Source organism: Pelmatolapia mariae, linkage group LG12 (genome assembly GCF_036321145.2).
Source record: "Pelmatolapia mariae isolate MD_Pm_ZW linkage group LG12, Pm_UMD_F_2, whole genome shotgun sequence".
Classification (NCBI taxonomy): domain Eukaryota; kingdom Metazoa; phylum Chordata; class Actinopteri; order Cichliformes; family Cichlidae; genus Pelmatolapia; species Pelmatolapia mariae.
The window spans coordinates 34,357,339-34,384,937 of record NC_086237.1 but is presented as its reverse complement, the minus strand read 5'-3'; the positions used below and the strand labels follow the sequence as shown (position 1 = coordinate 34,384,937).

The following is a 27,599-nucleotide window of genomic DNA, read 5'->3' as shown; positions in this document are numbered from 1 at the left end:
CAGTTAGCAAGCAGTAGGATCCCTGTTTGCAGTGCTCATATGCATGTGTACACTCTTGTGTGTAAGCCTGCCAGTGGAATTGGCTAGACTTCTTCCTCCTCTTTGGCTATACTGAGCACAGGGAGACAGCTCACCCACAGCAGTGCTAGCTCACTGCCTTAATATGTTTTGACAGAGGAAGCATTATCACAGCTCTCAACTCTCATCTGCAGCACGAAGCACGATGCTGAGGCGACCCCAGTGATCACGGAGATTTAAAGGGAGACTTATTAGGCCCATCAGCAGCTTTGGTTCAGTCTAACAAGTTGTTGCTTACCAGTTAAAATCAGAAAAGTAAGTCTGTCACTTTCTTGCACTACTTTATATTTATATATATATATATATATCTATATATATATATATATATATCTATATATATATATATATATATATATATATATATATATATATATATATATATATATATATATATATATATATATATATATATATATATATATATGTATATATATATATATATGTATGTATATATATATATATATATATATATATATATATATATATATATATATATATATATGTATATGTATATATATATATATATATGTATATATATATATATATATATATGTATATATATATGTATATATATATATATGTATAAGATTTTACCACTTTCAAAACATTAAGTGCAAATAAATGTTGCTGTCAGGTGACTGCTTTTTAAAAACAATCCCACTATATGAGTGTCCATTTCTAAACAAATACATTAGCTGCTTTTGTGCATCCAGCTATACAGCTCAACAGTGTGACAGCAGTGGCACTATGGCGCAGCATGATGTTGCATACATCAGCTCTGCCCCCAAAACCCTGTTTTCTTTTTTAAAAATGTCTTTTTCCTTTCATCTTCGCAGCTGGAAGTTACTCATCTTGCATAATTGTGTTTAGTTTTTCTGCCAAGCATTTCTAAGTGGAAGGCTGTGCCAGCTATAGCCAACCAGCAGGCTTCACTCCTCTCTTAACATGTTTGTTATATCCCTGCATTTTGCTACCCACTAATGTAATTAATGCAAATATCCAGTGTGAACAATGGCACTCGTTCGACTAATCACGCTGCATTAAGTTCTTAGCTTACTCTTGCATTTGTATATTTTAGATTTGCTTTTCTGGACTTCTTTTGTGCTTCATTAAATCTTGTTTTTAACCCTGAGTTTGGTCTGTGCTTCACCAGCACCTGGGACATACCTGAAGTAACTGCAAGGGTTGAACAGCTTGCTCAAAGATGTTCATTACTGCAGCCTCACATGAGATAAAACCCAGGACTATACTGCCATCTGTGTGGTTAGATATACTGTAAAATACATGAAAGCGCTGCCTGATATCTGTTTTGTTTCTCTCTCTCTCTCTCTGCTGCTGCTGTGGGATCAGCTACACTATCTGCAATCCTCTATTTCACCACTAAGTGTCTCTATGCTCAAATCTGTGCATTTCTTCCTGCTACTCGTGAACTCATTTACAATCCACTGTCTGGTTTTATGCCACATACATTGTTGCTTTTCTCCTTCCATTAACTATCATTTTATGCTTTGGACTCCTTCCTTATGGTCAGCTATTACCTTTCCAGCACTTTGGATCACAAACGCAGTCTTAGCGAGAGTGTGTGTCACATGATACAACATGATTCATTTCTGAGTTTGCAGTTTGAAATGCAGCACCATGCTGCTTGACAAATATTGATACAGAGATAAATGACTTTAGTACATGGAGACGGCATTGTTGCCAATGATTTTACGAGTATGCACACATTGATTTTTAGAGAACGTGACCCTGTTAAAAGGTACTGGGTAATATCAACAAGTGTTCCTCAAATTTTATTGACCCTGTTTCCCACTTCATAAAGCTTGGTAACATGCAGTATTGTATAAGACTACCGTAAACTGCAGCCTTCAAAATAATTTAATCAACATGTTTTTAGAACAGTGCAATATGAAAAAGAACATAAACTAATCCAGCGATCAGTCCTACCTTCAGAAAAAGGGCTGTTGTAAAAGGTTGGTTTAATTTGTACTTAAATCCAAACTGACTGTATACTATAGTTACAGATGGGATTGTTAAGGCAGTTCACACTTAGATCTCTTTGTACTTCTTCCCACTAAAACTGAAGACGTAACCGTTCATTCATCCACAAGCCAGCCTCTCTAATCCCCAGGGTACTTTAAGCAGATAATTTAAAATGTTTCCTGCAGGTTGAACTGAGATCAGCATCTGCATCACAAATGGAGTGTGTAATGTGTTTTGTAAATGCATCACCAATGGGAGTTCAGCATGTATGGCTGCTTTGGCTAAATTAGGAATAAACCACACTGTAAGCACATAACTAACAATAGGCCTATGAGCTTGTATCATAAACAAAAGATGAGGAATGTAACTGATTTTGAGTAACTATTCTAGATTAATGCCTAAAGAATCTTTTCAGTGAGCAAGACAGTTTTAATTAGATGACATAAATTTGAATTATAAATAAAATGTGAAAAATCTGGCAATCAGACTTGGGTTTTTGATGACAACATCCATATTGTACAGAGTTTAAATATATTTGCAAGGCTACTTATCTGTTTTTACCTGTCCTGTTTTAGTCTAAAGGCCACTTTTGAGGTGACTACCAATGAAGTTAGTTTTTGTAAACATCGCTTTGTATCGGCTGTGGTTGTTTAAGAAGTGTTTTACAAGTAAAATTGGTATGGTGTGGTATGGAAATTCAGGATAAAGTTATTCAGCAGATAAATCAAAAGAGGTACACTATTGCAGAATATCTTCACATCTTTAATCCCTGGTTCAGTATGTGTTAAGCAGTTTATATACAAAATGATCAGTGGCTGCAACGTTGGTTTCCCTTTCAATGACTTAACCAATGATATGTACATTATGGGTCCTTTATCTCTAACTAACCGAGACTAGAGCCCTCCTTCCATTACAACACTTGACAAAAACCCAAAGGACATATAATTCGGTGTTAAATTCATGTTTACATGTTGAGTTTTATTCTAACAGTTCAGGCTTCTTAAAACCCCTTTTTAATTAATATTTTTCTTTAAAAAATGACTTTGTAAAATCAACTTTTTATTTATCATTTGCAAATTTAAACTCTGGTGGTTTCTTTTTCATCACCTGCACACTCTCACACTAATATCATGTCAACTCCAGGTGTCCCGTGTTCCCATGCAAACCAGCACGATCATGCCTGAAGTGTTTGCCTATCCACCTGCTCATTTGTATGTGGTTTTTCGTTACTCGTGTCTGCAGCTACTGAAAGGATAGCACTTCTAGAGCTTCCAGTGAAGTTGAGATGAGGACAGCTTGATTTATTTTCAGCACTGTTTTTAATCATTAAAACGGGTTTAATAAGATGTGGGCGCATCTAAAACTTCAGATCATTTTAGCTGACTGGACGATTTACTGCGGGACAGGACTGAAGAAGATTGACGGGCACGTTGGCCTGATCAAAAGTAATCGGCGGTCATTAAATTTGAGCATCTTGGTTATGTAACATGCTGGGAAGCCCGTTGGGTTGGTCGAGCTCTTGACGCTACACCGTGACGACGTGAGGATCTCACAGACGCACACGGGGACCTCTTATCTCCATCAGGGATGGAGGTAGATTCGATTACCAGGAGACAAGTTCATGCTTCCCTCAGTGTGTCTGAGGACCCCGTGATGCGACAGGGAGAGAGACAGTCTTCGTGCTCCTTCGTGCACCACCAGTGAGACCGGGATGCGGTTTTCCGGCGGTGTCGGTCGCTAACTGAGCCCATTTTGACACCAGGAGGAAAAAACATATTGGCCGTTCTCTGCTGGAGGTAACACTCGGGAAGCATGGCAGGCGCAAAGCTGACGCCCTCTCCCTCGGAGATCGACCCAGACGTCAAGACCGATGTGCAGAAAACACCAGAACCCACCTGGGTCAATCCCTCCAACCCTCTCCGGACCATCGGCTCTTTGGGGAGCGATGTCGACCAAAGGTAGCTGCCGCAGATCCGCACCAAAGGCGCATGTTTCTAAATGCAGCTCGCTTGCACACACGCAGCATCCGCACGGTAACACGGTGTTGCGAGCGACCGGTACATCAAGTCTTCCTAATAACTTGGCTGGTAATTAACAGTAGTCGTAATCAATATTTCATTACCATTAAAGCTGTCCACCTGTAAACTGATATTTCCCACAAATTTACAGCGTAGTGTGGGAACTACGGTAGTTACGCATCGGGTCCTACAGGCTATATTTTCCCATTGGGATTAAACATTAAGGCAACCAGTACGACTCTTTGAGTCACTTTCACGACAGATGGCTGAATGATCGCAAACATTTCTGTCGTGAGTCATTTTGCTCCAGGCATCAATGGGATTCATTTAATGACTGCAGTGTATGGGATTACATAATTCAGTGGATGCTGCATTCCCATTACAATTTTATGAATCTGAGAGTTTGCGTGGGGTAGAAGGTATTCTATGGCAGGTTGCATGAGCTAAGTTTTTTTTTTTTAAATATTATTAATGCATATATATTAGATTGATAGATGAAATAAAAATGCAAACCACAGGAGATCGTCCTCACATACCCCCTTATTATAAAAATACTACATGTTATTTCACAATGTGCCGGCACCAGTCCATAAAATCTGCTTGCACTCTGCTACAATTTGATAGACAAATTAGATGTTGTTCCTGTAACAACTGAGGGATGGATTTTTTTTCTTTCAGAGACAAAAGAACTTGAGAGCTGCAGAAATGCTGCTGCTCAAGCTCATATTTGCACTGTTATCTGCAGGTTATGAGGTTGGGTTGACTGAAAACAGAGTGTGCTGATTTGGCTGTGTTTCAGAAACTACTGCACAGCCAATATGCTGGTGGTGCAGTGTGCCCTGTCTCTGAATATTTATAGCACATATCTTTCTTGTCACTTTTTATGTGAAATACTGATATTTATGGGCATGTTTGATCAGATCTGTTGGGATTTAATCTGTTCTGAATGATGGAACATTTGCTGGTGGTTGTGATTTTAATATCCATATTGAGGCTACAAAAGCAACAGAGTGGCATGGGAAATAGCTAAACAACGTGATTACAGGAAGAATGTCAAATGCAGCACATTTGGATCAAAAAATCATAACCTTTTGCCTCTTTTCATAATCCTAAAATAACTGGCTAAATCGTTTATTCGAAACTTTAACCCCCCCCCCCCCCCAAAAAAAAAACAAAAAACAAAAACAAACAAAAAAACAAAAAAACTTTAATTAAATATCGAGGCTAGATTAGAAACGTTCAGTTTTTACCACAGAATCCACCTTTCCCTTTCTCAGCTAAAACCATAGGCAGAATACACACACCTCTACAAAGCTGCCTCCCCAAGGCAAATGTCTCAACTTTAGCTGCTGGATTTTGGATGACAGATCTGGAAGGATGTCAGAGTTTGTTACAGAGTTGGCAGAGATCTCTAAAGCCCTGAGAATTCAGGTGGACATAAATCAGAGCTGAGCCTTGAGCTATCACTAATTGGGAGCCATCTATCGATTCAGTTCGGTTCCAATTATTCATATAGTCCAGACTGGTTTCTCAAGAACTTTACATTGCAAAGTAAAGCTCTCACAACATCACAGGGACAAACCCAGGATTCATATTGATTTTTGCCTTCAGTCTTCCTTTTTTTTAATGCCATGAAGTGAGTCAAGGCACTGTAGGTGAGTCCATACAAGAGGTTTACTTTAATAAAAGATCATTTATTAAACATAAAGAAACCAAGGCAAAAACATCACAAATGGGCTGATGCCAGGTGGAGTGGAAAAATGAGACTAGGCAGTTCACCTGGGCCATCTTCTACAGCTTGGAAAACACAGGTGAGCTGCATTAGCTGACAGGCCTCCCATGTCAGCAAACTATGAATAATAGCAGGCCAGGACTTTCTTGACGGTGGGAGGGTTGTCACATACGTAACAGCAAAAAGTCTTTGTAAAGCTAACAAGGATAAAAATGTAAACTTATATAGCCTTCTATAGTTTATAAATCCGCTGCCTAAATATGAAAAACAGTACAAATGACACACACTTGACTGTACTCATCTGCTGAATTTGAAGTTTGGTTAAATGGTAGAAAGCATAGTTTTTGACCTTGCAAATGAGAGAGAAGAGTGTTTTTTGTCAAGCATTATTAGCTGTCAAATACTAACCGTTATGTTCAAATGGATGTTCAGTGTGGTGAACATGACAGTAGAGCAGATAACAAAACATGTCTACTAATAATTGCAATTACAGCTGCGATCATGACAATGAAGACAGAGGTTTAAAGTCTTACATATGTGAATAGATGAGCTCAGTCATCAGTGCTACCTAAAAAATTAGGAGAAATATACACTAAAGAAAACATTATTCAGAGATGACACATCAGTATGTGTGATGATGATGATACTGGCAAAGACAGTGAATAATTAGCAAAAATTATGATGTGTGATTGTGACACTGACGCAGGAGATGAAGCTTTTGAAGTTACTGGTGTGCTGTAGGTGGATGTAGTCAAAGTACCAGTTCAGAAGCGTAAGAGCAATTAAAACCCAACAAAAGCCAGTAAGTCTGCTGGCAGCTGAACACTGTAAGAATAGGTTTAGAGACACTGAGCAATATTGACTATTGCTTTATTGCCATCCAAGGGTTGTCTAGTACACTATCTACAAACGGGTTGGCTGTAAAACCTAATGCATTATTTGGCCAGTTGCCCTGGGCAACCAGCGATTGAGCGCTGTCCATCTCCTTTGTTTACAAGGTAGCGAGTTTTGTTAACAAGGGCTTATGTCTTAAATGAGGACATAAATTAATAAAAGTTGGCCTTCATTTTCATCAAATTGTTACATGACCAGATTTTTGCAGAGATAAAAAAAAAGTGTATTAATTTATCCCACTCCCTTCCAGGGTGATGTCTGTAATCTGAGATCTTTCTGGGTTGTGAAATGTGGTCAGCGGGGGATTTCTGTCCAGCTGGCTCAGGAATGAAAGGATGTGGAGAGAGTAAAAGAATCAATAATCTGGTCCATCGTATAGCACGGTCTATAGAGAATTGATCTATTTTGGCATAATTTACAACACCTCTATGTCTGTTTATATCGATTCTCTGGACGTTATTGACATCTTAATATTGCAGGCAGTGAGAGACTAATTAAGTCTTGGAAGATTTTCAGTAACAGAGAGTAGGACCATCTTTTAAACGCAGAATGTGGTCAGAACTGATAAACACATGCAGATTTATTTTGGCTTCATCCATCTTTGCCGCCACATTGTCCTCGCAGTGAAAAATCTGTTTGAAATTTGGCCTGCCTTGCTAAGGCACTATTATGTACTGTATATTCTCACTAAGATTGGACCAGGATATTGCAAAGGATGATTTGAATTTTTTTAAGGCAGCTGCGTAGGAGCTTGATAAAAGGCAGAGTGACTGATGTGCAGCGTAGACTTTATGCATTTGACATTTCAGCAACACAGAGCCTTCCACGAAGCTGACGTCTGTCAGTCCAGAGGGCTTCTGCTTTTTTAGCAAAGTTAGCAAATTACTTGTGTACTTGTATCCTTGTGCACTTAATATTACCTCCTCAGTACTAAAGCATCAAAGTTGACTTTAATACATGCCATAGTCTCACTACAATTGGGTTGATGCATTTACAAATGCATGTATGCAATAATTGTTGTCTGTATTTGCATTTGCAATTTATATTTTCCAAAATGAATCATTAATTGAAAGTTAAATGGATTAGAAAATGGACAATGTCTGACAGAGGAGGAGATGTCATGCAAAAGGATTCGGCGCAAGATGCAAAATCGACTAAATCAAATAAAGTGAAGTTTTCTTTAGAATCTGGTTAAAGCAGCTAAATGTTTTCCCAGCAAAGTTTAGTCTCATTTAAGACCTTTTGCTTTCAGGACAAAGGACCAGTTATTGACAAATTAAATGTAAGGTATTTTTATTATTTGAGTATTTGTACTGACAATTAACCTGTCCTAAGATATGGCCTTTAGATCGATTAAAAATAACACAAAAAGAAAATTATTAAATGATTACATTTTTGCACAAAAGGTGGGCAAGTAGAAGGTGGTTCAATTACAGTCGAACAAACAAATCACCATTGGTGATGTGTCAGGGAGGGCAACCAGCCTAAGTCAAACATGCAGAGCTAGCTGTTGTGGCGACCCCTTTTAGCAGGCGAGTAGCCGAAAGTAGCTTTTATAGTAGGATTAGTGTAGAAATTATAAAGAAAACTCAATGCGGCCACAAAACTGCTGATTGATTGGACCCGATAATCCCAAAGATATAAAAGGGAAAAATTCCACAGTATATATGTAATATGTAATGAGGTTTGTCTTTGTGGTATTTATTATTGCATCAGCAGAGATATTATGGGTAATAATGCCGTACTGTACTTGCTCTAAGTAGTAACTTGTGCTAAGTAATATTTGACACTGTTGCAAGGCATATAATTTGCCTTTATTAATTTTGTCACTCCAGTTTAAAAAGTTGAAGTGGTAGAATAGTATATGTTATGGTGCATATTATTACTGCAGATTAATTTTAGAAATGGAACTTAATGAAAACTTAACATGTAGGTTATTAACATATAGTATACTAGAATGCTAATTTTGCTGTTAGTTTTTCTGTGACTACAGACAGAAAATGTGATGAGGGAGCAGGGGAATAACATTAGGTAAAGGTAATGGGAGTTGATTTGGGGAAGGTGCGACTAAGGGCATTTTGGCCATTTAGTATGCTCCTTTACCATCTAAACTTCAGTCTAGGATTACTGTATGAAATGGAGATGCTGCAGTGCAAGTCTCTTGAGTTGCTTCTGGGATGTGTGGAGAACAGTATGGCAAGCAACCAGACTGAAAACTACAGTTCCCATTTGCCTTTGTAATTTCTGCAGTCATAAAGCATAAGTGCATGAGGCCCTCCCACATTATCTCTGTAGCTCTCACAGCTGAATGTTACTGAAACCATACTTTAAAAGTGCTGGTCATGCTGCACATAACTCAGTACCTCCGCTCACACGTTCGCTCCAGATCTACTCCAAAGAGGTGAGAATCAAGTTATTCTTTACTAATTATCATTTGATCTTAAATATACTAAGGCATGACATTAGTGACATAATCTAATAACTTCTGAATTCTGAATTATAAACATTGAAAACAGGACAGATCAGACTCTGCATCGAGCGTATCTGTTGTAAGCGAGTCAAGCTAAGTCTCCATTCATTTTAGCCTCTAAATTGTTTAAGCTCTTAGTAGCCAGATAGCATCTTTATTGACCAGTAAAGTGCTGTGAAATATCCACCAAATGACTAGCGGGATCACAGCAGAGCAGTGATGGTCTTGTTTTTATGTGCTTTATCTCTTATATAAGCCGACTAATCATTTGCTCATTGGTTTAACTCTGAATTAGCATCTCAAACTGCTGAAATGTAGTGACAAGCAACGATAATATACTATTAAAACTGTTGGAAAATTAGCAAAGTGTTGCATGGCGAACCTGGTTCAGTGTGTTTCGTATGGTTCAGAAATGTCCCCAAAATATCCGTCGGTCCACTTTTTTTTCTTTTTTTTTTAATCTTAAAGCTCTTTTTTATGTGCTAAATTCTCAGAGTGAATTTACCGAATTTAATCTGTCTTTCAGAAATGGAAAACATGATGTTATTAATAATTTAAGGTTGTAGAAATGTTTTTAACATCATTCTAGATTACTTGAAGAAAGAATTGCTTGATTTTAGGATATTGAGCCTTTGAAGCCGTTAGAAGAAAGTTGCAGATAAATGAGTATCATGGACATTGATCTTTGCAATTTCTAAATAAACCCATTTTCACTGGTGTGTTGGAAGTGAAAGCCATTGTTGAGGTGGCAAAACGTGCTTGATTAATTACTGAAATGGCAAAGTCCTCCCTTGTGGCCTCTCTATTTCCTGAGTGTAATGGACAGTCCATTAGTCCATTTAGTAGAGGTATGACAATCTTCTCAACTCAATCCTCTCAGCTCTGCAGTCTTTATTTTCAGCAAATATTCCTCCACCACCTCTTCTTTTTTTTTTTTTTTACAGGTTTGACTGACATAAAGTCCTTGTTCATTTAGAGATTTCAAAGACAAATCAACCTATTTTTGTCCATTCACTTTTCCCCAAAATTTATCTGGAATGTTTTTAAATATACCCTGGACACTGAAGCAGCTTACTTACTAGATTAATAGTAAATTCAATTTTTTTGCGTTTTGGGGGGTTATTGGGATATTTTCATAGGTCATAGTGAATACTTGAAGGTGGAATGGGGGCAGCTGAACATGTGGTGTTAACCTGACTGAATATAGCATACATATAGTCTGTATACATACTGTTTACAAGAGTTAAAGGAAAGGGCTGTGCTGTGATTTCTTCTATATTTACTTTTACCTTAAGTTCACTCAGGTTCATAAGTACAAAGACAGAATATCACATATATTTTTCTCTCACACGGTACATAAGCTCTAGCTGGGTAATCAACCACGAAAACCTCACTATAGCTGTGCAAAAAGCTCTTTCACAGGTGCTGCTGTTCATGGTTTGTCGCTCACTGCATAGTAGATGCAGAGGTACAGTGGCTTGCAAAAGTATTCGGCCCCCTTGAACTTTTCCACATTTTGTCACATTACAGCCACAAACATGAATCAATTTTATTGGAATTCCACGTGAAAGACCAATACAAAGTGGTGTACACGTGAGAAGTGGAACGAAAATCATACATGATTCCAAACATTTTTTACAAATAAATAACTGAAAAGTGGGGTGTGCGTAATTATTCAGCCCCCTGAGTCAATACTTTGTAGAACCACCTTTTGCTGCAATTACAGCTGCCAGTCTTTTAGGGTATGTCTCTACCAGCTTTGCACATCTAGAGACTGAAATCCTTGCCCATTCTTCTTTGCAAAACAACTCCAGCTCAGTCAGATTAGATGGACAATATTTGTGAACAGCAGTTTTCAGATCTTGCCACAGATTCTCGATTGGATTTAGACACCAGACAGGTCAGGGATAAAGTTATTGAGAAATTTAAAGCAGGCTTAGGCTACAAAAAGATTTCCCAAGCCTTGAACATCCCACGGAGCACTGTTCAAGCGATCATTCAGAAATGGAAGGAGTATGGCACAACTGTAAACCTACCAAGACAAGGCCGTCCACCTAAACTCACAGGCCGAACAAGGAGAGCGCTGATCAGAAATGCAGCCAAGAGGCCCATGGTGACTCTGGACGAGCTGCAGAGATCTACAGCTCAGGTGGGGGAATCTGTCCATAGGACAACTATTAGTCGTGCACTGCACAAAGTTGGCCTTTATGGAAGAGTGGCAAGAAGAAAGCCATTGTTAACAGAAAACCATAAGAAGACCCGTTTGCAGTTTGCCACAAGCCATGTGGGGGACACAGCAAACATGTGGAAGAAGGTGCTCTGGTCAGATGAGACCAAAATGGAACTTTCTGGCCAACATGCAAAACGCTATGTGTGGTGGAAAACTAACACTGCACATCACTCTGAACACACCATCCCCACTGTCAAATATGGTGGTAGCAGCATCATGCTCTGGGGGTGCTTCTCTTCAGCAGGGACAGGGAAGCTGGTCAGAGTTGATGGGAAGATGGATGGAGCCAAATACAGGGCAATCTTGGAAGAAAACCTCTTGGAGTCTGCAAAAGACTTGAGACTGGTGTGGAGGTTCACCTTCCAGCAGGACAACGACCCTAAACATAAAGCCAGGGCAACAATGGAATGGTTTAAAACAAAACATACCCATGTGTTAGAATGGCCCAGTCAAAGTCCAGATCTAAATCCAATCGAGAATCTGTGGCAAGATCTGAAAACTGCTGTTCACAAACGCTGTCCATCTAATCTGACTGAGCTGGAGCTGTTTTGCAAAGAAGAATGGGCAAGAATTTCAGTCTGTAGATGTGCAAAGCTGGTAGAGACATACCCTAAAAGACTGGCAGCTGGAATTGCAGCAAAAGGTGGTTCTACAAAGTATTGACTCAGGGGGCTGAATAATTACGCACACCCCACTTTTCAGTTATTTATTTGTAAAAAATGTTTGGAATCATGTATGATTTTCGTTCCACTTCTCACGTGTACACCACTTTGTATTGGTCTTTCACGTGGAATTCCAATAAAATTGATTCATGTTTGTGGCTGTAATGTGACAAAATGTGGAAAAGTTCAAGGGGGCCGAATACTTTTGCAAGCCACTGTAGGTGGGCCTACGGTGGAAGTGCAAAATCTCATGTATATGTAAGTACTGGCAAGAGTTAAAAAAAATAGCTTGATAACCTAAGCTGGGGTATATTTTTCTTACTTAAAAAAAGAAAGTAATGCCCAAATCCCAAAGTAACACTCCGAATACATACCAAATGAAAACAGTGTACAAAAGAAGAACCATTGTATTAAATTGAGAAAAGTCTGTGTAATAAAAGTCTACCCCATGAATGGCCTTTTGACTCAAACAAGACCCCAGACAAGATTTTTTTCAATGAAATTTCTAGCTGTGTAATTACTGTGTTCATGTTGTTTGCAGTTTTTGAATATGTGAAGTTATGTATTACAATATAAAAGAAAAATCCCATTTAAAAACTCATACGCTTTGATTTGTTGTCAGACAAAAATGCACACTATATTATATAAAATACTATAACTGTCAGCCTCAGCAAGAAGAATGTAAGAAAATAACTGAAGTAAGACTTCTTCTGCTTCAAATCAAATTGTGCATTTAACCTGTGACCCTTTGTGCCTCCGATCTATTCATGTGTTAGTGACTGAAATTATCTGGCTGTCTCTGTTTGTCACCTCCCTCAGTGTTACATACTTCCCTTCTTTTCACGGTCATCTCAATATGGCAACTTTGAGACTGACCCCGAGGATGTGTACACTGACCCCCCTGTGGTTTGCATTAAGTGTTCCATCTGTTCTTATGGTTAACTTAATGCTTTTTTATGTCACGTTAACCTCAGATATAACCAGTATCTACTGTAAATGTTTATATTTACTTGCATGTGAAGTTTAATGGTGACTTAATGAAACCTGGTGGAAAAGTCTTGCAGTAAGAAACAGCCACTCAAATATAGTATTTGGTTAACCTGTTTATTTTATATGGCTTAGTGAAATTCCTAAAGGAATTCTACCTATCTAACATATTGTCACATTCCACTTTGGCCTTTCTTGCTGCACAACTGATTTAAAATTCTCTCTGAAGTTTAGAAAATGGCTCCATTATAACTAAGATGCAAGTAATGAAACTACATTGTAGTGGCTTCCTTTTCTTGCTTTTCATCCTTTCCTTCCCTTTCCTGCTTTCTTGACCCCACTCTCTCCTAACCTGTACCTATCTGTGTCCGTGTGTGCTGCGTCCAGGTATCAGGAGGAGTACAGTATGGACTCAACCAATGCCCAGTAAGTGTCTGGCAGCATCATGCTTGCATGGCATGGATTGTGTCTGCAGTGATAACTGGACTGCGAGCACCAAAGCATATACATAAAGCACTTTTCACTTTGGATTTTGCCTACACCATGTGTAAACATAATGCCGTTACTGTGTTTTGATAACTTGCAAAGTTGGTAGATGATGCAGAAAGGTCATTGTTTGGCTACCTTTTCAACAGTTGTTGTGGAAAAGATGTTTGGTCCATTTATAGGTTTGTCATTTGATCATGCCACTGTAAATGTTGGAAAGGTAGCTTTGAATAAAGTAAATCCTGGTGTATTTGTTTTTCAACTGAATGTGCACGCCAGTCTTCACCCCTTCAGTGTTGTCGATGTCCATTTGTGGGCTTGAAACATGCAACTGTGTGAGCAAATATGACAGAATTCCTAGAAAAACAAAGAGCTAAATTTTGGTGAAACGGGGGCTGAAAACACCAACATGGAAATTGTTCATGCCTTACTTACCATATAATGTGCATGCTGGTAAATTGACAGTCATTAAAATGTTTATCATCTTTTAGACCAACCCAGTTGGGCGGTCTTTTTTTTACCGCAATACCTTTTGGGAAATTGAGACATTTCAGTGATAACTCGGATGTTGGGTTGTGGCTATAGGTGATGGATCATCAGTAATATGGTAAAATCTGAATATGGAATCTGTAGAATTCCTTCTCTTCTGTAGGTGGTTTTCCTTTAGCTGTAAGAGTTATGACTCGAAATGACAAGTGCAAAGTGGTAAATGCTGGACTTATAAAGATGTTCTGCTTTTAATTATGTATGTATACCAGTCAACAACATCATCATTTCTACAGTTTCACATTAGAACAATACATTTTAATGAGATGATCAATGTTATTTGCATCCCCTGTCCGTGGTTATTAATGATGTGACTGACTGGTACAAGTCACATCATCTCTGTGCTGCAGTTGTTAGTCATATTGCAATGAAGTCCTGGGTTCTTTCTGTGTGGGGCTGTAGGTGTGAATGTGACCGTGAATGTTGGTTTATCTCTGCTAGCCCTATGATAGACTGGTGATTTGTCCAAGGTGTACCCCACCTGTTGCCCCTAATGGCTGGAATAGATTCCAGGCATGAATTAGATAAGTGGATGTTAAGAAAATGGATGAATAAATGGGGGGGGGGGCTTTTCCAGCAAATATATTTTGGTGTTTGAATTATGCAGATCTAAAAGGTTGAATAAACAACAACAAATTTATAGTCAGATTATGTTTTAGTTATTGAGATTGTAGAGCAATACAGGAAGTTTGTAGTGTTTATGGGAGCAGTTGTCCTGTCTTGCCCAGCATATGAATAGTGTGTAATAGCAGCTATGGTTAACCTGTAGAAGTAAACACCTGCCAAGCAAACACTGAATTTGTGACACGTCCTCTTACATTATTAATCCTTCAGCAACATTAATGCTCCAACCTTTTAGAAGCTGAAATGTCAAGATCCTCCCTCCTTTGTCAGAAATGACAGGTCATTGGACCTTTAAGGCTGCGGTTTTATTCTTGTTTAACCATCCTGTCAGTAAACTGGAAATGGTAATGTCACATACACTAATGACAGTGAATCTGTGTGTGTTTACTTTATTGGTTTTCTGTTCATTTATTTGTTTTTTCTGACTGTCTGTGTAACAAATGTATCTGTTACACTTAATTTACTGAAACCACAGTTAACAGAAAAAATATTTGATTACTATTCATTTTCCTTTGGCTCTTATTGAAAACGTTTGTGTTCAAGAAACACTGGTATTACTTGTCAGCAGCAGACCTTTCAGCTGTGGTTGCTGATAGAATACTATGTACTGCTGTGTAATGCTACTTTGTTGGCTATACAGTGGGTGTTTTGAACTATATGCATGTGTTAACTAAAAAGTGGTTAATTAAAGGCAGTGTGTTTTAACACGGTGTTAAAGGATACGCCTTTTAAACTGTATTCACTGTGGGGTGATTGACCTTGTTTCCATGGTGCAGTAGTTGCACTGAAAAACAACCACACTGTATTTCCTGTATTAGCAGAATTTTACATGATCAAAGGGTACATTCAGGAAGTTTCAGTTTCATTTTCAGCTCACAATGTCAACATCAGCACTTATGCATAAACAGCAGCACGCAATTTTATCAAGGAAGGCGAAGATGCCTGAAGTGCCTTCTTTGCAGTTCTTCATTCTGTCTTAACTTATTTTCGCAAAATGGCCGAGCTTCATATTCGGGATTCCCTGGATAACTGCAGTAGGTAGGTTTAATACCAAAATATATACTGGAATTGAATGAAAATGGCAAGTTTATATATAATGTACAGTAGCAAAACTGCAGGAATGTCTTAAACAAAGATCTGGAGGATCTCAAATTTTCTGCTTCAAAATTCAGATAAAACTGAGGTTATTGTACTCGGCCCTAAAAACTACTAGCCAGATGCTTACTCTGGATGGCATTACCCTGGCAACACCATGAGGAATCTTGAAGTCATTTTTAACTAGGATATGTCCTTCAATGCGCATCATCAATATGTAGGACTGCTTTCTTCCATTTGCGCAATATCTCCAAAATTAGAAACATTGTGTCTGAGAGTGACGCTTAAAAACTAGAAACTAGTATTACTTCTAGGCTGGACTACTGTAATTCGTTATTATCAGGATGTTCTACCTGTACCTGAAAAGTTTTCGATTAATCCAAAATGCTGCAGCAAGAGTACTGACAGGGATTAGAAAGAGAGAGCATATTTCTCCTGTAATGTCTCTTCATTGGCTCCCTGTTAAATCCAGAATTACATTTAAAATCCTGCTCCTTACATACAAGGTCTTAAATAATCAGGCCTCATCTTGTGTTAATGACGTTATAGTACCATGTCACCCCTTTATGGCTCTTCACTCTCAGACAGACTTCTCTCGTCCCTAGAGTATTTAAAAGTAGAATGGGATGCAGAGCCTTCGGTTTTCAGGCCCCTCTTCTGTGGAACCAGCTTCTAGTTTGGATTCAGGAGACAGACACTATCTCTAGTTTTAAGATTAGGCTTAAAACGTTCCTTTCTGATAAAGCATATAGTTGGGGTTGGATCAGGTGACCCTGAATCCTCCCTTAGTTATGCTGCAATAGGTCTAGGTTGCTATGGGATTATCATGATGCATTTAGTGTTTTTTCTTTAATTGCCTTTTTCACTATGTTGTTTATACACCTCTCTGCATTTCATATTTGTTATTATTAATCTGAGCCTGGTTCTGCTGGAGATTTCTTCCTGTTAAAAGGGAGTTTCTCCTTCCCACTGTCACCAAAGCGCTTGCTCAGACGTGGTCACATGATGATTATGTTTTTCCCTGTTTCCTTTGTATTATTGTAGGGTCCTTACTTTACAATATAAAGCACCTTGAGGCAATTGTTGTTGTGATTTGGCACCATATAAATAAAATTAAATTGAAGTTGACGCAACGCAGTGGTTACTTAACCATTTCTTTCAATGATTACAATGTAATCAAACATTAAAAAATTATTTAACTGTATTTTTTATTTAAACATTTTCATATGATTCTCACAAAGGAGGGAAATTCATGAAGTTAGAATTTCCTCTACAAAAAAAGACATTATTAGGGTATTTTGACATTATTTCTTTTTTCTTTTTTTTTAATCCAACTCATGAATAACTTATTTCTTTACCATTTTATGAATTAAACCCTTCTGTGGCCTTTAACATCACCCCAGTGCCATTATCCAGTCTGACAACCTTGTGCTTTTAAGTCTTATCCAGCCACTCAGGTCTCTGCACTTTTTACAGTGCTAAGCCTTAATCTTAGGACTTCTGTAAATCTGCAGTTCATGCATATTCTGATTCTTTCATAGAAAAGGATTATCAAAACTCACACATGGAGGCTAGATCTAAATTATTTCTGCACTTAGAGCACTTGAGCAGTATCCTGTTAAAAACCTTAAGATTTTTTTTTCTTTTTTTGTACCTTTTTGTTTTCTGGGGGACAAAGAAATATCTCTTTTATGTGAGGTCGCTTTCGTTTTATGAAACTATTTGACAAACAACATTGCCACAATGCTCTTGAAATATTCAGTCAAGAGGAAGATAAATTTGGTTTTACAAAACCAGCACAGTCAACACAGCAGGCAGCAATCTTAAAGCTCCACATTTGTGTCAGAACTCCTTAATAAACCTTGAAAGACATATGACAGTTGCTTTGAATAAGCAGCTTTCAGATGCCTATTTAAGGCTTCACTGCACTAATGTTTGCTCATACATTCATAAGTATTAGGAACAAAACCATTCAGTGTAATCTGGGTCCGTCAGCGGTCCACACCACCCACGCTCACGTGCAGCAGCTTACAAGTTGTACATATCCTATAGACAACCAGAAATAACCCATCCCTGCCCTTTCATGTTTCCCTTGTCTATCCAGTGAAAACACCTAGGTCCTATTAAAGTAAGCGAGGAAGGCTTCCCCTCCAAATGATTATGACACAAACACTTACACATTCTTCTTGAAGATTGTGGATTCAGTGTCCATTTGATAAGCTGCCTTCACAGTTAACACAGTCATGTCTGAGCTGAAGTCCATATTCTATTTTTGCACTATAATATGGCTTTGGACAAGTACCTGCAACAATTGGGAAGTTTTGAATGCTTCAGAGTGATAGAAGTAGAGAATAACAAAGAAGCCACTGCTTTTTATTCGTGGAGTATTTTTAGAAGCCTTGCAGCGTTTATATCAGGAACACTTTAGTGGGAGGTGAATAGGACATTTTCTATTTTCAACTCTTTGCTTTGTCAGAGGAGCAGCAGAGCAAAGCTGCCATCAGAAAATCTAAAACTGTATTAAGGCTGTGATGTGAAAGAGTGTTTTTTTCACACTGTTTACAGGTAAGATACAGTGGCTTGCAAAAGTATTCGGCCCCCTTGAACTTTTCCACATTTTGTCACATTACAGCCACAAACATGAATCAATTTCATTGGAATTCCACGTGAAAGACCAATACAAAGTGGTGTACACGTGAGAAGTGGAACGAAAATCATACATCATTCCAAACATTTTTTACAAATAAATAACTGAAAAGTGGGGTGTGCGTAATTATTCAGCCCCCTGAGTCAATACTTTGTAGAACCACCTTTTGCTGCAATTACAGCTGCCAGTCTCTTAGGGTATGTCTCTACCAGCTTTGCACATCTAGTGACTGAAATTCTTGCCCATTCTTCTTTGCAAAACAGCTCCAGCTCAGTCAGATTAGATGGACAATATTTGTGAACAGCAGTTTTCAGATCTTGCCACAGATTCTCGATTGGATTTAGACACCGGACAGGTCAGGGATAAAGTTATTGAGAAATTTAAAGCAGGCTTAGGCTACAAAAAGATTTCCCAAGCCTTGAACATCCCACGGAGCACTGTTCAAGCGATCATTCAGAAATGGAAGGAGTATGGCACAACTGTAAACCTACCAAGACAAGGCCGTCCACCTAAATTCACAGGCCGAACAAGGAGAGCGCTGATCAGAAATGCAGCCAAGAGGCCCATGGTGACTCTGGACGAGCTGCAGAGATCTACAGCTCAGGTGGGGGAATCTGTCCATATTACGACTATTAGTCGTGCACTGCACAAAGTTGGCCTTTATGGAAGAGTGGCAAGAAGAAAGCCATTGTTAACAGAAAACCATAAGAAGTCCCATTTGCAGTTTGCCACAAGCCATGTGGGGGGCACAGCAAACATGTGGAAGAAGGTGCTCTGGTCAGATGAGACCAAAATGGAACTTTTTGGCCAACATGCAAAACGCTATGTGTGGCGGAAAACTAACACTGCACATCACTCTGAACACACCATCCCCACTGTCAAATATGGTGGTGGCAGCATCATGCTCTGGGGGTGCTTCTCTTCAGCAGGGACAGGGAAGCTGGTCAGAGTTGATGGGAAGATGGATGTAGCCAAATACAGGGCAATCTTGGAAGAAAACCTCTTGGAGTCTGCAAAAGACTTGAGACTGGGGCGGAGGTTCACCTTCCAGCAGGACAACGACCCTAAACATAAAGCCAGGGCAACAATGGAATGGTTTAAAACAAAACATATCCATGTGTTAGAATGGCCCAGTCAAAGTCCAGATCTAAATCCAATCGAGAATCTGTGGCAAGATCTGAAAACTGCTGTTCACAAACGCTGTCCATCTAATCTGACTGAGCTGGAGCTGTTTTGCAAAGAAGAATGGGCAAGAATTTCAGTCTCTAGATGTGCAAAGCTGGTAGAGACATACCCTAAAAGACTGGCAGCTGTAACTGCAGCAAAAGGTGGTTCTACAAAGTATTGACTCAGGGGGCTGAATAATTACGCACACCCCACTTTTCAGTTATTTATTTGTAAAATATGTTTGGAATGATGTATGATTTTCGTTCCACTTCTCACGTGTACACCACTTTGTATTGGTCTTTCACGTGGAATTGCAATAAAAGTGATTCATGTTTGTGGCTGTAATGTGACAAAATGTGGAAAAGTTCAAGGGGGCCAAATACTTTTGCAAGCCACTGTACATCATTAATGGTCTGCATAGTGATTCTGTGGCCTGGTTATCATCAGAAACCTTAATGGGTCGCTTCACTAAGGCTGCCTGATTGGTCAGGGATAACCGAACTGATGCGTTACAGATTTGTTTCTATGCAACTAGTTGCAACTGGCAGACTGCAAACTAAAACATACGAGGCAAGGTTGCTGTCGATTGGGCTCTGCAATAGATGCAGAGCATGCAGCATCTGAGTACCATCTTAGCACTGATATCTGTTGTAGGCTCCTTCTTGAGTGACTATTATGACCCCCATTGTCTTGTTGTGGTGTTTGCCTGTGCTTGATTCTGCAAAACCCTCACACATATTCCATATGGCGTAGAGCATCTGGCGGCTGTTAGACAGAATTTGTTTTTTGTTCTTTTCTTTTTTTTAAATCTAGAATGAACAGCTCTGTTCTGCCCGTCTGATTATCCCGAGGTCAACAAGCTGTTTGATGTTTATTTACATGGTCTACAAAGCAGTTGTAGTTGTTCAGTGTTTCACACGAGGAGCTCATAAAATTGCAATCCTGTCACAGAAAGCGGTCACGGTAAACAGCATTCGTATTTGTGTTTGTTTGTGTGCTTGTGTGCCACCTCAGTACTATACATATATGTATATATATTAGTGCTGAAGCTCTATATACCGTAAAGAGTTGTTAGTTGAGGACTCAAGGTCATATGATGCATCTATCCTATGTGCGAACAAAGGGACTGCATCTTCTTAAAGTTATTGTCTGTTGTGAATACTGTGTGACTCCTTGGCTATACAGACTACTAATCATCTTACCCTACAGTTATTGGTGGTGGTTGTTTGCAGACTCGAGATGCCAAAAGGAAAGAGAGTATGTACTTAAAAGGTATTGCTGTGGGTTCACAGCTCCTGGTAGCCACCTTATGTGGAAGAAGACCTTTTTGTACCCTTGGTCAGAAGTGTTTTATAAGCACGGTAAAAGGTAAGGACAGCAAATGTTTATCCTTGTGTATTATGTGGACAGAAATATGTGTGATGAGAAGTGCTGTAAGGCCATAATTTTGATTGGCTGGTTTAAAAAAAATGCACAGAGACAAATAATTCAGCTGTAGGCAATTCGGTAATTTATAGCTTCTTATTTATGTCCATCACTTGATCACTTGTTGTTTTGTGAAAGTGTTGGCCACAAAACCGTAATTCAGAAACAATAAAGGCGGTCACACATGATGGTTTTATGCTTTTTCAGTTGTGATAGGACCATAGCTTGGAACTGTATTCTGAATCTTTGACAGTAAAATATTGTTTATATGGTTCAAATGACTGAAATTATAGCACAAATGCACAGTTTTGAGACTATTGAATGTTGGGTTAAGTCATTTTTAAATATAGTCTCAGAAACTTTATGACATGGAAATTGAGAGCCAGTGGTCTTAAGAAAGTAATGAAAAGCTAGAGCCATATGCAAGACATGTCTGAATGGCATATTGAAGTTCTAGTTGTTGACATATTTCTTGTTGTGTAATTTGTCTAGCAAAGCATATACAAAATCGATTTTTCTTCAATCCAAAATACTTTATAATGTCCCCCAAACTACAGTTTCTTCTCTTACTTAAATAACTGAAAATGCTCTGCTACTAGAAAGAGGTATAAATACTTAAACGAAAATGTGATCTATACACCCACCTTTACCTGGCATGTTTTAGCTTACCAAACAAAAGCAGCTGCAACAGATTTATATAACACATCAGATTACATTTACTTACATCATTTTCCAGTATATTTATACCTTCACCGGATAACATGACATCGACCCTTTTCTCTTTTTCACTCATCTCCATCTCTGGAATCTTTACCTTTAACCACTTTGCCTCCGTTAGCTTCCTTAAAATGTCCATGTTCAGCTGGGTGAAGGTGATTTAAGTGTCTGATTAGGTTTATTGTTAGGAAGTTTTTATGATGGTCCCTCTATGATTTTCTTTGGTGAACTTTGTCTTCCCTAACAAGTGAGGAGCTTCCATGCTAAAGACATGTTTCTATGTGGATGTGAACATGTGTGACTATTTATATGCATCACAGGACACATGTTGTACATGCATGAAGCAGGCCAGCTCAAAATCAGAAATACCCGAAGCCAAGATTGCTGGAAATTGGCCTTTTCCGGTCCCTGGCTGGTGGATTGCTGTGTCTGTAGTATTTTACAGAAACATAAAACTTAAAGAATCAAGTAACTTAGAATTAAAACTTTGCGGCCTTTTCATTTGTAAAGGAGCTACTCTCTGTAAAGAATGTATTCGATTTGCTGCTGGGCTTTTTTTTCTGTTAAATTAGTAATTCCCAAAGTGTTCAGTAAAGTATTAGTGTACTCAGATTGTGTTTTCCATTAGTTGTGTCTTAGATCAAGATTTAAGTTTTATAAATAAGTAATCAGTCTGTAAATCCACAAATGTTATTTTTCCTTACAACTATTAATGGTTGGCTTAGGTTTTGCTCTGTTCACATTTCCTCCATGTGCCTATAGGCAGGCAGGGTAAATAAAAGGCCCTAGTAACTTTCATTCAACTTTAGAAGTTCTTTTACAGCTTCTTAGGTGACCGATACAAGTGACTGAGATATGTGTGTGATGGAGTCTGTATGGATGGGCATTTGGAGATGAAGGTTTCTACGTGTGTGTCGGTGTGTGTATTTGGCTCTGTCTGTCTCTGACTAATTCCTTGTGCTCGGAAAGCATGCCACACAGACACGTGAGTGAACATTTCCTGCACTGAAAACTGTCTCTATGGCAATACAGCCGGAAGGAGGAGAGAGGGGATTAGCTGGAAAATGGCTCATATCATGTTCTTTCTCCTACCTACACTCTTTATCTACACACACATAGTCCCTTTGGAGTAGGCTGCTGTAATTGCCCTCTTGCTCGCTTCTCTCCTCCCTTGTCTTTTCGCACCCTGTATTCATCTTGTCAGACAAGGTGGAAAGCTACAAGGGTCCCTGCTGTGACTGTAAGACCATTATTACTTTCCCTTCATGTTCTTTAGTGACAACAAGCTCTGTATATTACTGAAATGGGCATTAGGCCTGACTCATTACCTTCAATTGTCTAACCTACCCACAGTTCTGTAGCTACGTCATCATTCATGCTTAAGTGATTGTTTGGTCCATTATGTCTGCTCAAATCTTTAATAGCTTTGCATGTGTCATAGTAGGTGTGACCACTTAAAAAGCATTGCTAAAGTGCTGTAGTTTTTAATAGGGAGATAATTGTCAATTATTAATGGAAGCTTCTTTTAGTGCTGTATATAAAGCGGGCTCTCCACTTGTATTCTCTCTTATTTATGTGAAGAAATAAGGCTAGACCCCAGAGGTACTGATTGTCTCTCAAATTGTAAACAAGGTTTCAGAGTGCTGAATGTGTTGGCACTCTTAAAATTCGCAAATAAATATTACGAATTTTATGAAATGTTTAGAAATATTAAGCAATTAGAAATGATTCAGTCCTATTTTGCCCTTTTCACAGCACAAATTGGTCAATTTGAATAAATAACTCACTAAAGTAATTAAAAAAAATACTTTAAAACAAAGTATTTCTCTGAATGTGGAGAAGTTTTCCAGTCGCTGTCGAGAAAGTGTCAGTATATTTACATAAATCTTCATTAATGACTGCAGATGCTGTACGTTTGAATTTCAAGTGAGATGTGAATGTACTTGTGGTCAATATTATTATTGTACATGGCAGACAGTAAATGCTGGGTAACAGGATTAGTGAAAATAATATAGGGCTTATTCTAAGTCTGTATAGATTTGCATGTGATCTGCTGGCTGGAGTTTACTGGAAAAAAAAACACAATTCTGTTGACATGAAGTGAAAAATCACAATAAAATGAAAGGTATGAAACATGAAGACTTCTGGGAAATGTCACCATATTGTTACTGTTTTCTCCTATGTTTGACCTTTCTGCATTGTCCCCACAGGGTTCAGGTAGAGTTCTATGTGAACGAAAACACCTTCAAGGAGAGGCTAAAGCTTTTCTTCATCAAAAACCAAAGGTCAAGTAAGTAACCATAAACTACGCTCCTCTTCTTCTCTTTTACAGTGAAAATGGTTAGCGGCTTGCTGCTGCTAGATACATTCTGAGCCAAATGAACAATAAGTGCATAATAAAGGAAATGACAGCCAATGATGACATATTTCCACTTTGTGTCTCAGTTGGGGCTTTCATTATTACATTAGCTGCCTCATTGTTGGGGTTTTAGGTGTTCAAGCTGTGACCCAGCATGGACAGAAGAGTATGGCTCATTTGTGGAAAGATGAGGCAGAGATGCAGTGTTTTTCTCATTAGGACATGCCACATTGTCTCTAAAAAAGACACTGGCATGACTCAGCACTTTGGTGCACTGTGTCTGGAAGCTATTCATTTGCATGTAGTTGTAAAAATGTACACTATGGGAACTCTCCCATCTCCAGTTGGACATGTCGTTACTGGGTCTGTGACGCTGGCTCTGCTTTCTTTCTCTCAGCTTGTTGTTGTCACTAGGCCGCCATAGTCTTTGACATAAAACAGCAGGTTTTAATGAAAATGTCAGATCGTGCTGCGGGGGTCTTCTGCTCCGTTTGTTGTTTGTTTGTCTGCCCTGTTTCAAATCTTTTTAACACTGACGCAGGCTTCATCGCAAGGGGTCGTGTCACTAGGGATTAGCTAGCTCGCTGGCTGGATGACTGACTGGCTAGCTGACACTGCTAGATTTAAAAAAGCTCCTGTCATCTTCTGCCAGGGTTTAGTTTTTATATGTATTATTTAGTGTTGTATGTAGCAGGTTGTATGTGAGTTTATCGGTACACTTATTGCCACAAAAAAAACTTGTGATTTCATAAACATTATTATCACCCATGGCTATTTCTATGCAAGCCCACAAGGCATTCATACTGCTTTGTAATGCTTCTGCACATTGTTAGCATACAAAAGTGCTAGTGTTATTTTAGTGTTCTTCTTGAAGGATTTGAAGGATGTGCGTCATGGGAAATCAGCTGTTCCAGGCTGCTGTAGAGGCATGGAAATGTATTAGTTATGCTTCAGGGGTAAAAGCATTTTATGCACCTAAACGACCACAATTCGAGCAGTAGCAGTTCACTATGATGAAGAGAATTTGCTGGATTTGTTGTTAACAGCAGTCTCTGTTTGAACTTCAGACTGCAGACAAAGTGTACACAAAAAAGAGTGGAAAAAATCAACACAGAGCTTTAAGTCTGAGCCTGTGAATAATGTGAAAAGATGTAAGCAAGCTCATCTTTAAGTCACTCAATTTACGCTCCAGCTTTTTTTTTGTTGTTGTTGCTCTACAGGCCTGAGGATCCGCTTGTTCAACTTCTCACTGAAGATTCTTACTTGTGCCCTCTACATATTAAGAGTCAGCTTGGAAGATCTGAAGGAGAAAAATGGGAGCCCATGGTGAGAGTGAGACTCTACCTCTCCCTATTCAATCACTGTTCCTATTCCACTTGTACATAGTAATTTTTGTTATTAAAAATCAAAAATGGAGGATAAATAAAAGCTAGAAAAGAAGAAAAAAGAAAAAGGTGATAGTCATGTCATCACAGGGTAAGTAAATGTTAAAGCAGTCCTTCCAGATACTCAAACTCTACCGCACAAAAAACATTAAAGCTGAGATAAAGTAAGTGAGATAAAAACAAAGCCATGTATGTAGTGTAACGTTAATTTATTAACTCCCTCACTCCCTCTGTTATCTGGCTTCACTGAGCCCAACATCAGCTGTCATAACCAAAGTCTGTTATTAACAGGTCTGCACATTAGAAAAAGTGTATTTAGAGCATTTTAATCTAGCAATTCCAAACAATTTCCAAAATATTTTTTTGTTTTCCAGGTGTAGAAAACAGTAAATGTAACTGATTGCAGCGTGATGGCTTAGCGCTTAGCACTGTTTCCTCATAGAGGATCCTTATTTCAGTGGCTGGTAGGGCCCATCTGTGTGCAGTTGCCTCTGGGGACTCACAGATAAACATGTTAGGTTAGTGCTGCCTGTACTGGACTATAACAGACTGGCCAATAAGATTCTTCATCTTGAGAGTTTCACTGAAGGTTGTCAGGAGAGCATAAAGCATAAAGGATACAGTACCATGAAGTATTTGCCACTTCCTAATTTCAGGAAAAAAAAAACAAAGAAATCAGGGAAAGGGCAAATGCTTTTTCTCGACACTGTAAGTATATGTGAAATATTCTGTGTTTTACTTTCACAACTTTGAAGTTATTTATTTTGTAGTGATTATCTAATTTTACTCATGTTGTGTGTGTTTATATGAAAAATGTAAAAAAGTTGCTCATCCTATGCAGTTATGTGGATGTTCGATTCCCAGTAGACATGTTTCCACCCATTCACACGTTCAAACTGTTACTCTGTCTTTATCTTTTCCTCACTCCTGTCCGTGATGCAGTGCAATGAATCGAAGCAACGGTTGGAATGATACATCAGAGCCACCACAAATCAAATGGTATGTTCATGTTAACATGGCACTTCATAGTAAAATTATTGGTGCACAATAGTAAGGTTGATAATAAATGAAGATGCAGTGAAGTGTGAGTAAAAGTTTCACATTGTTTGTGACAGGGAACGCATTTTCTGGGTGAACAGACGAGAGTCTGTATGGGCAATACAGGTGAGCATGATACCGTTTCTGTGTGCATAAATCAAATTCCATTCCATGAACTCGGTCTCAATGCATAATTCAGCCCAAAAACACAAGCCATTTATTAGATAAAAGCACTGCACAGTATGGACGTTCCCCGCTGAAGGCCGAGAAGAGTCTGCATTTGCGGGGTCCATTTATCTCTCTCCCCTTTGCTCCAGGTGACAGTGGCCTTAATCAGTTTTTTGGAGACTATGCTTATCACATATCTCAGCTACAAGGTAAGAGACTGACTCACACTACAAATTTTATCTTTTTAATTCTTATTGTCCTCTTGCAGCTTCTTGATCTAAGTCCAACACTTTGTTTCCTGTCTTGCGAACCAACAGCTTTCACTTTCCAGCGTCAGTGTCATTCCCCAAAGACAGCCCCATCACAGAGCCAGCAGTCTTTGCTGCAAATTTTAAACTCAGACATCAAGCACACTGTCTCAGAAAGAAGTTGAGATAAAGGCTCTACAGAGCTTAAAGTGCTGTTTGTGTTTTGTCTACATACACGTGACAGAAAGATGCATCACAAATGTATTTAGGTCTGATTTGCGAGCCTTGCAAACCTTTAGTGCACCTTAGCATTGATTCTAAAGTTGCTGGAACTCTACCAGAAGGTTTAAATATCATTTTTCTCAAAGTTACACACATCCACCTAAAACCTCCCACAGGGGCTCAGCTGAGTGCTCATTTTCATATTGATCAAACCATTAAGTGAGCGCTGGTACCTTGTGAGTGGTGATGATATGGTCATTTAAAGTGATCACTCCCGTCAGGAAAACATTTTTTTATCGTAGGATAACAATGATGACTTCTTGTACTGGTTTTTCAGCTAATCTTCTCTCCCTGAACCAGCCGAATGCCACAGAACACAATCAGTTCCCTTCGCTGTAGCTGTCAAGAGTTTAGGTTC

General features: G+C 38.7%; 1 protein-coding gene across 16 annotated transcripts in view; it reads left to right on the top strand.

The window, feature by feature from the left end:
- kcnt1b (potassium sodium-activated channel subfamily T member 1b) overlaps positions 1–27,599 on the top strand; it is a 77,847-nt gene that overhangs the window by 14,204 nt on the left and 36,044 nt on the right. For 14 of the 16 annotated variants that reach the window (XM_063488746.1, XM_063488744.1, XM_063488741.1 and 11 more), the window contains exons 4-8: positions 23,972–24,051; positions 25,341–25,446; positions 26,448–26,504; positions 26,621–26,669; positions 26,861–26,920. In XM_063488746.1, the coding sequence (XP_063344816.1) occupies positions 23,972–24,051; positions 25,341–25,446; positions 26,448–26,504; positions 26,621–26,669; positions 26,861–26,920 (352 nt within the window). Of the gene's footprint in view, positions 1–3,611; positions 4,020–13,441; positions 13,481–23,971; positions 24,052–25,340; positions 25,447–26,447; positions 26,505–26,620; positions 26,670–26,860; positions 26,921–27,599 lie in introns of those variants that run through there. The other 2 variants (XM_063488739.1, XM_063488743.1) reach the window with 2 other exon arrangements.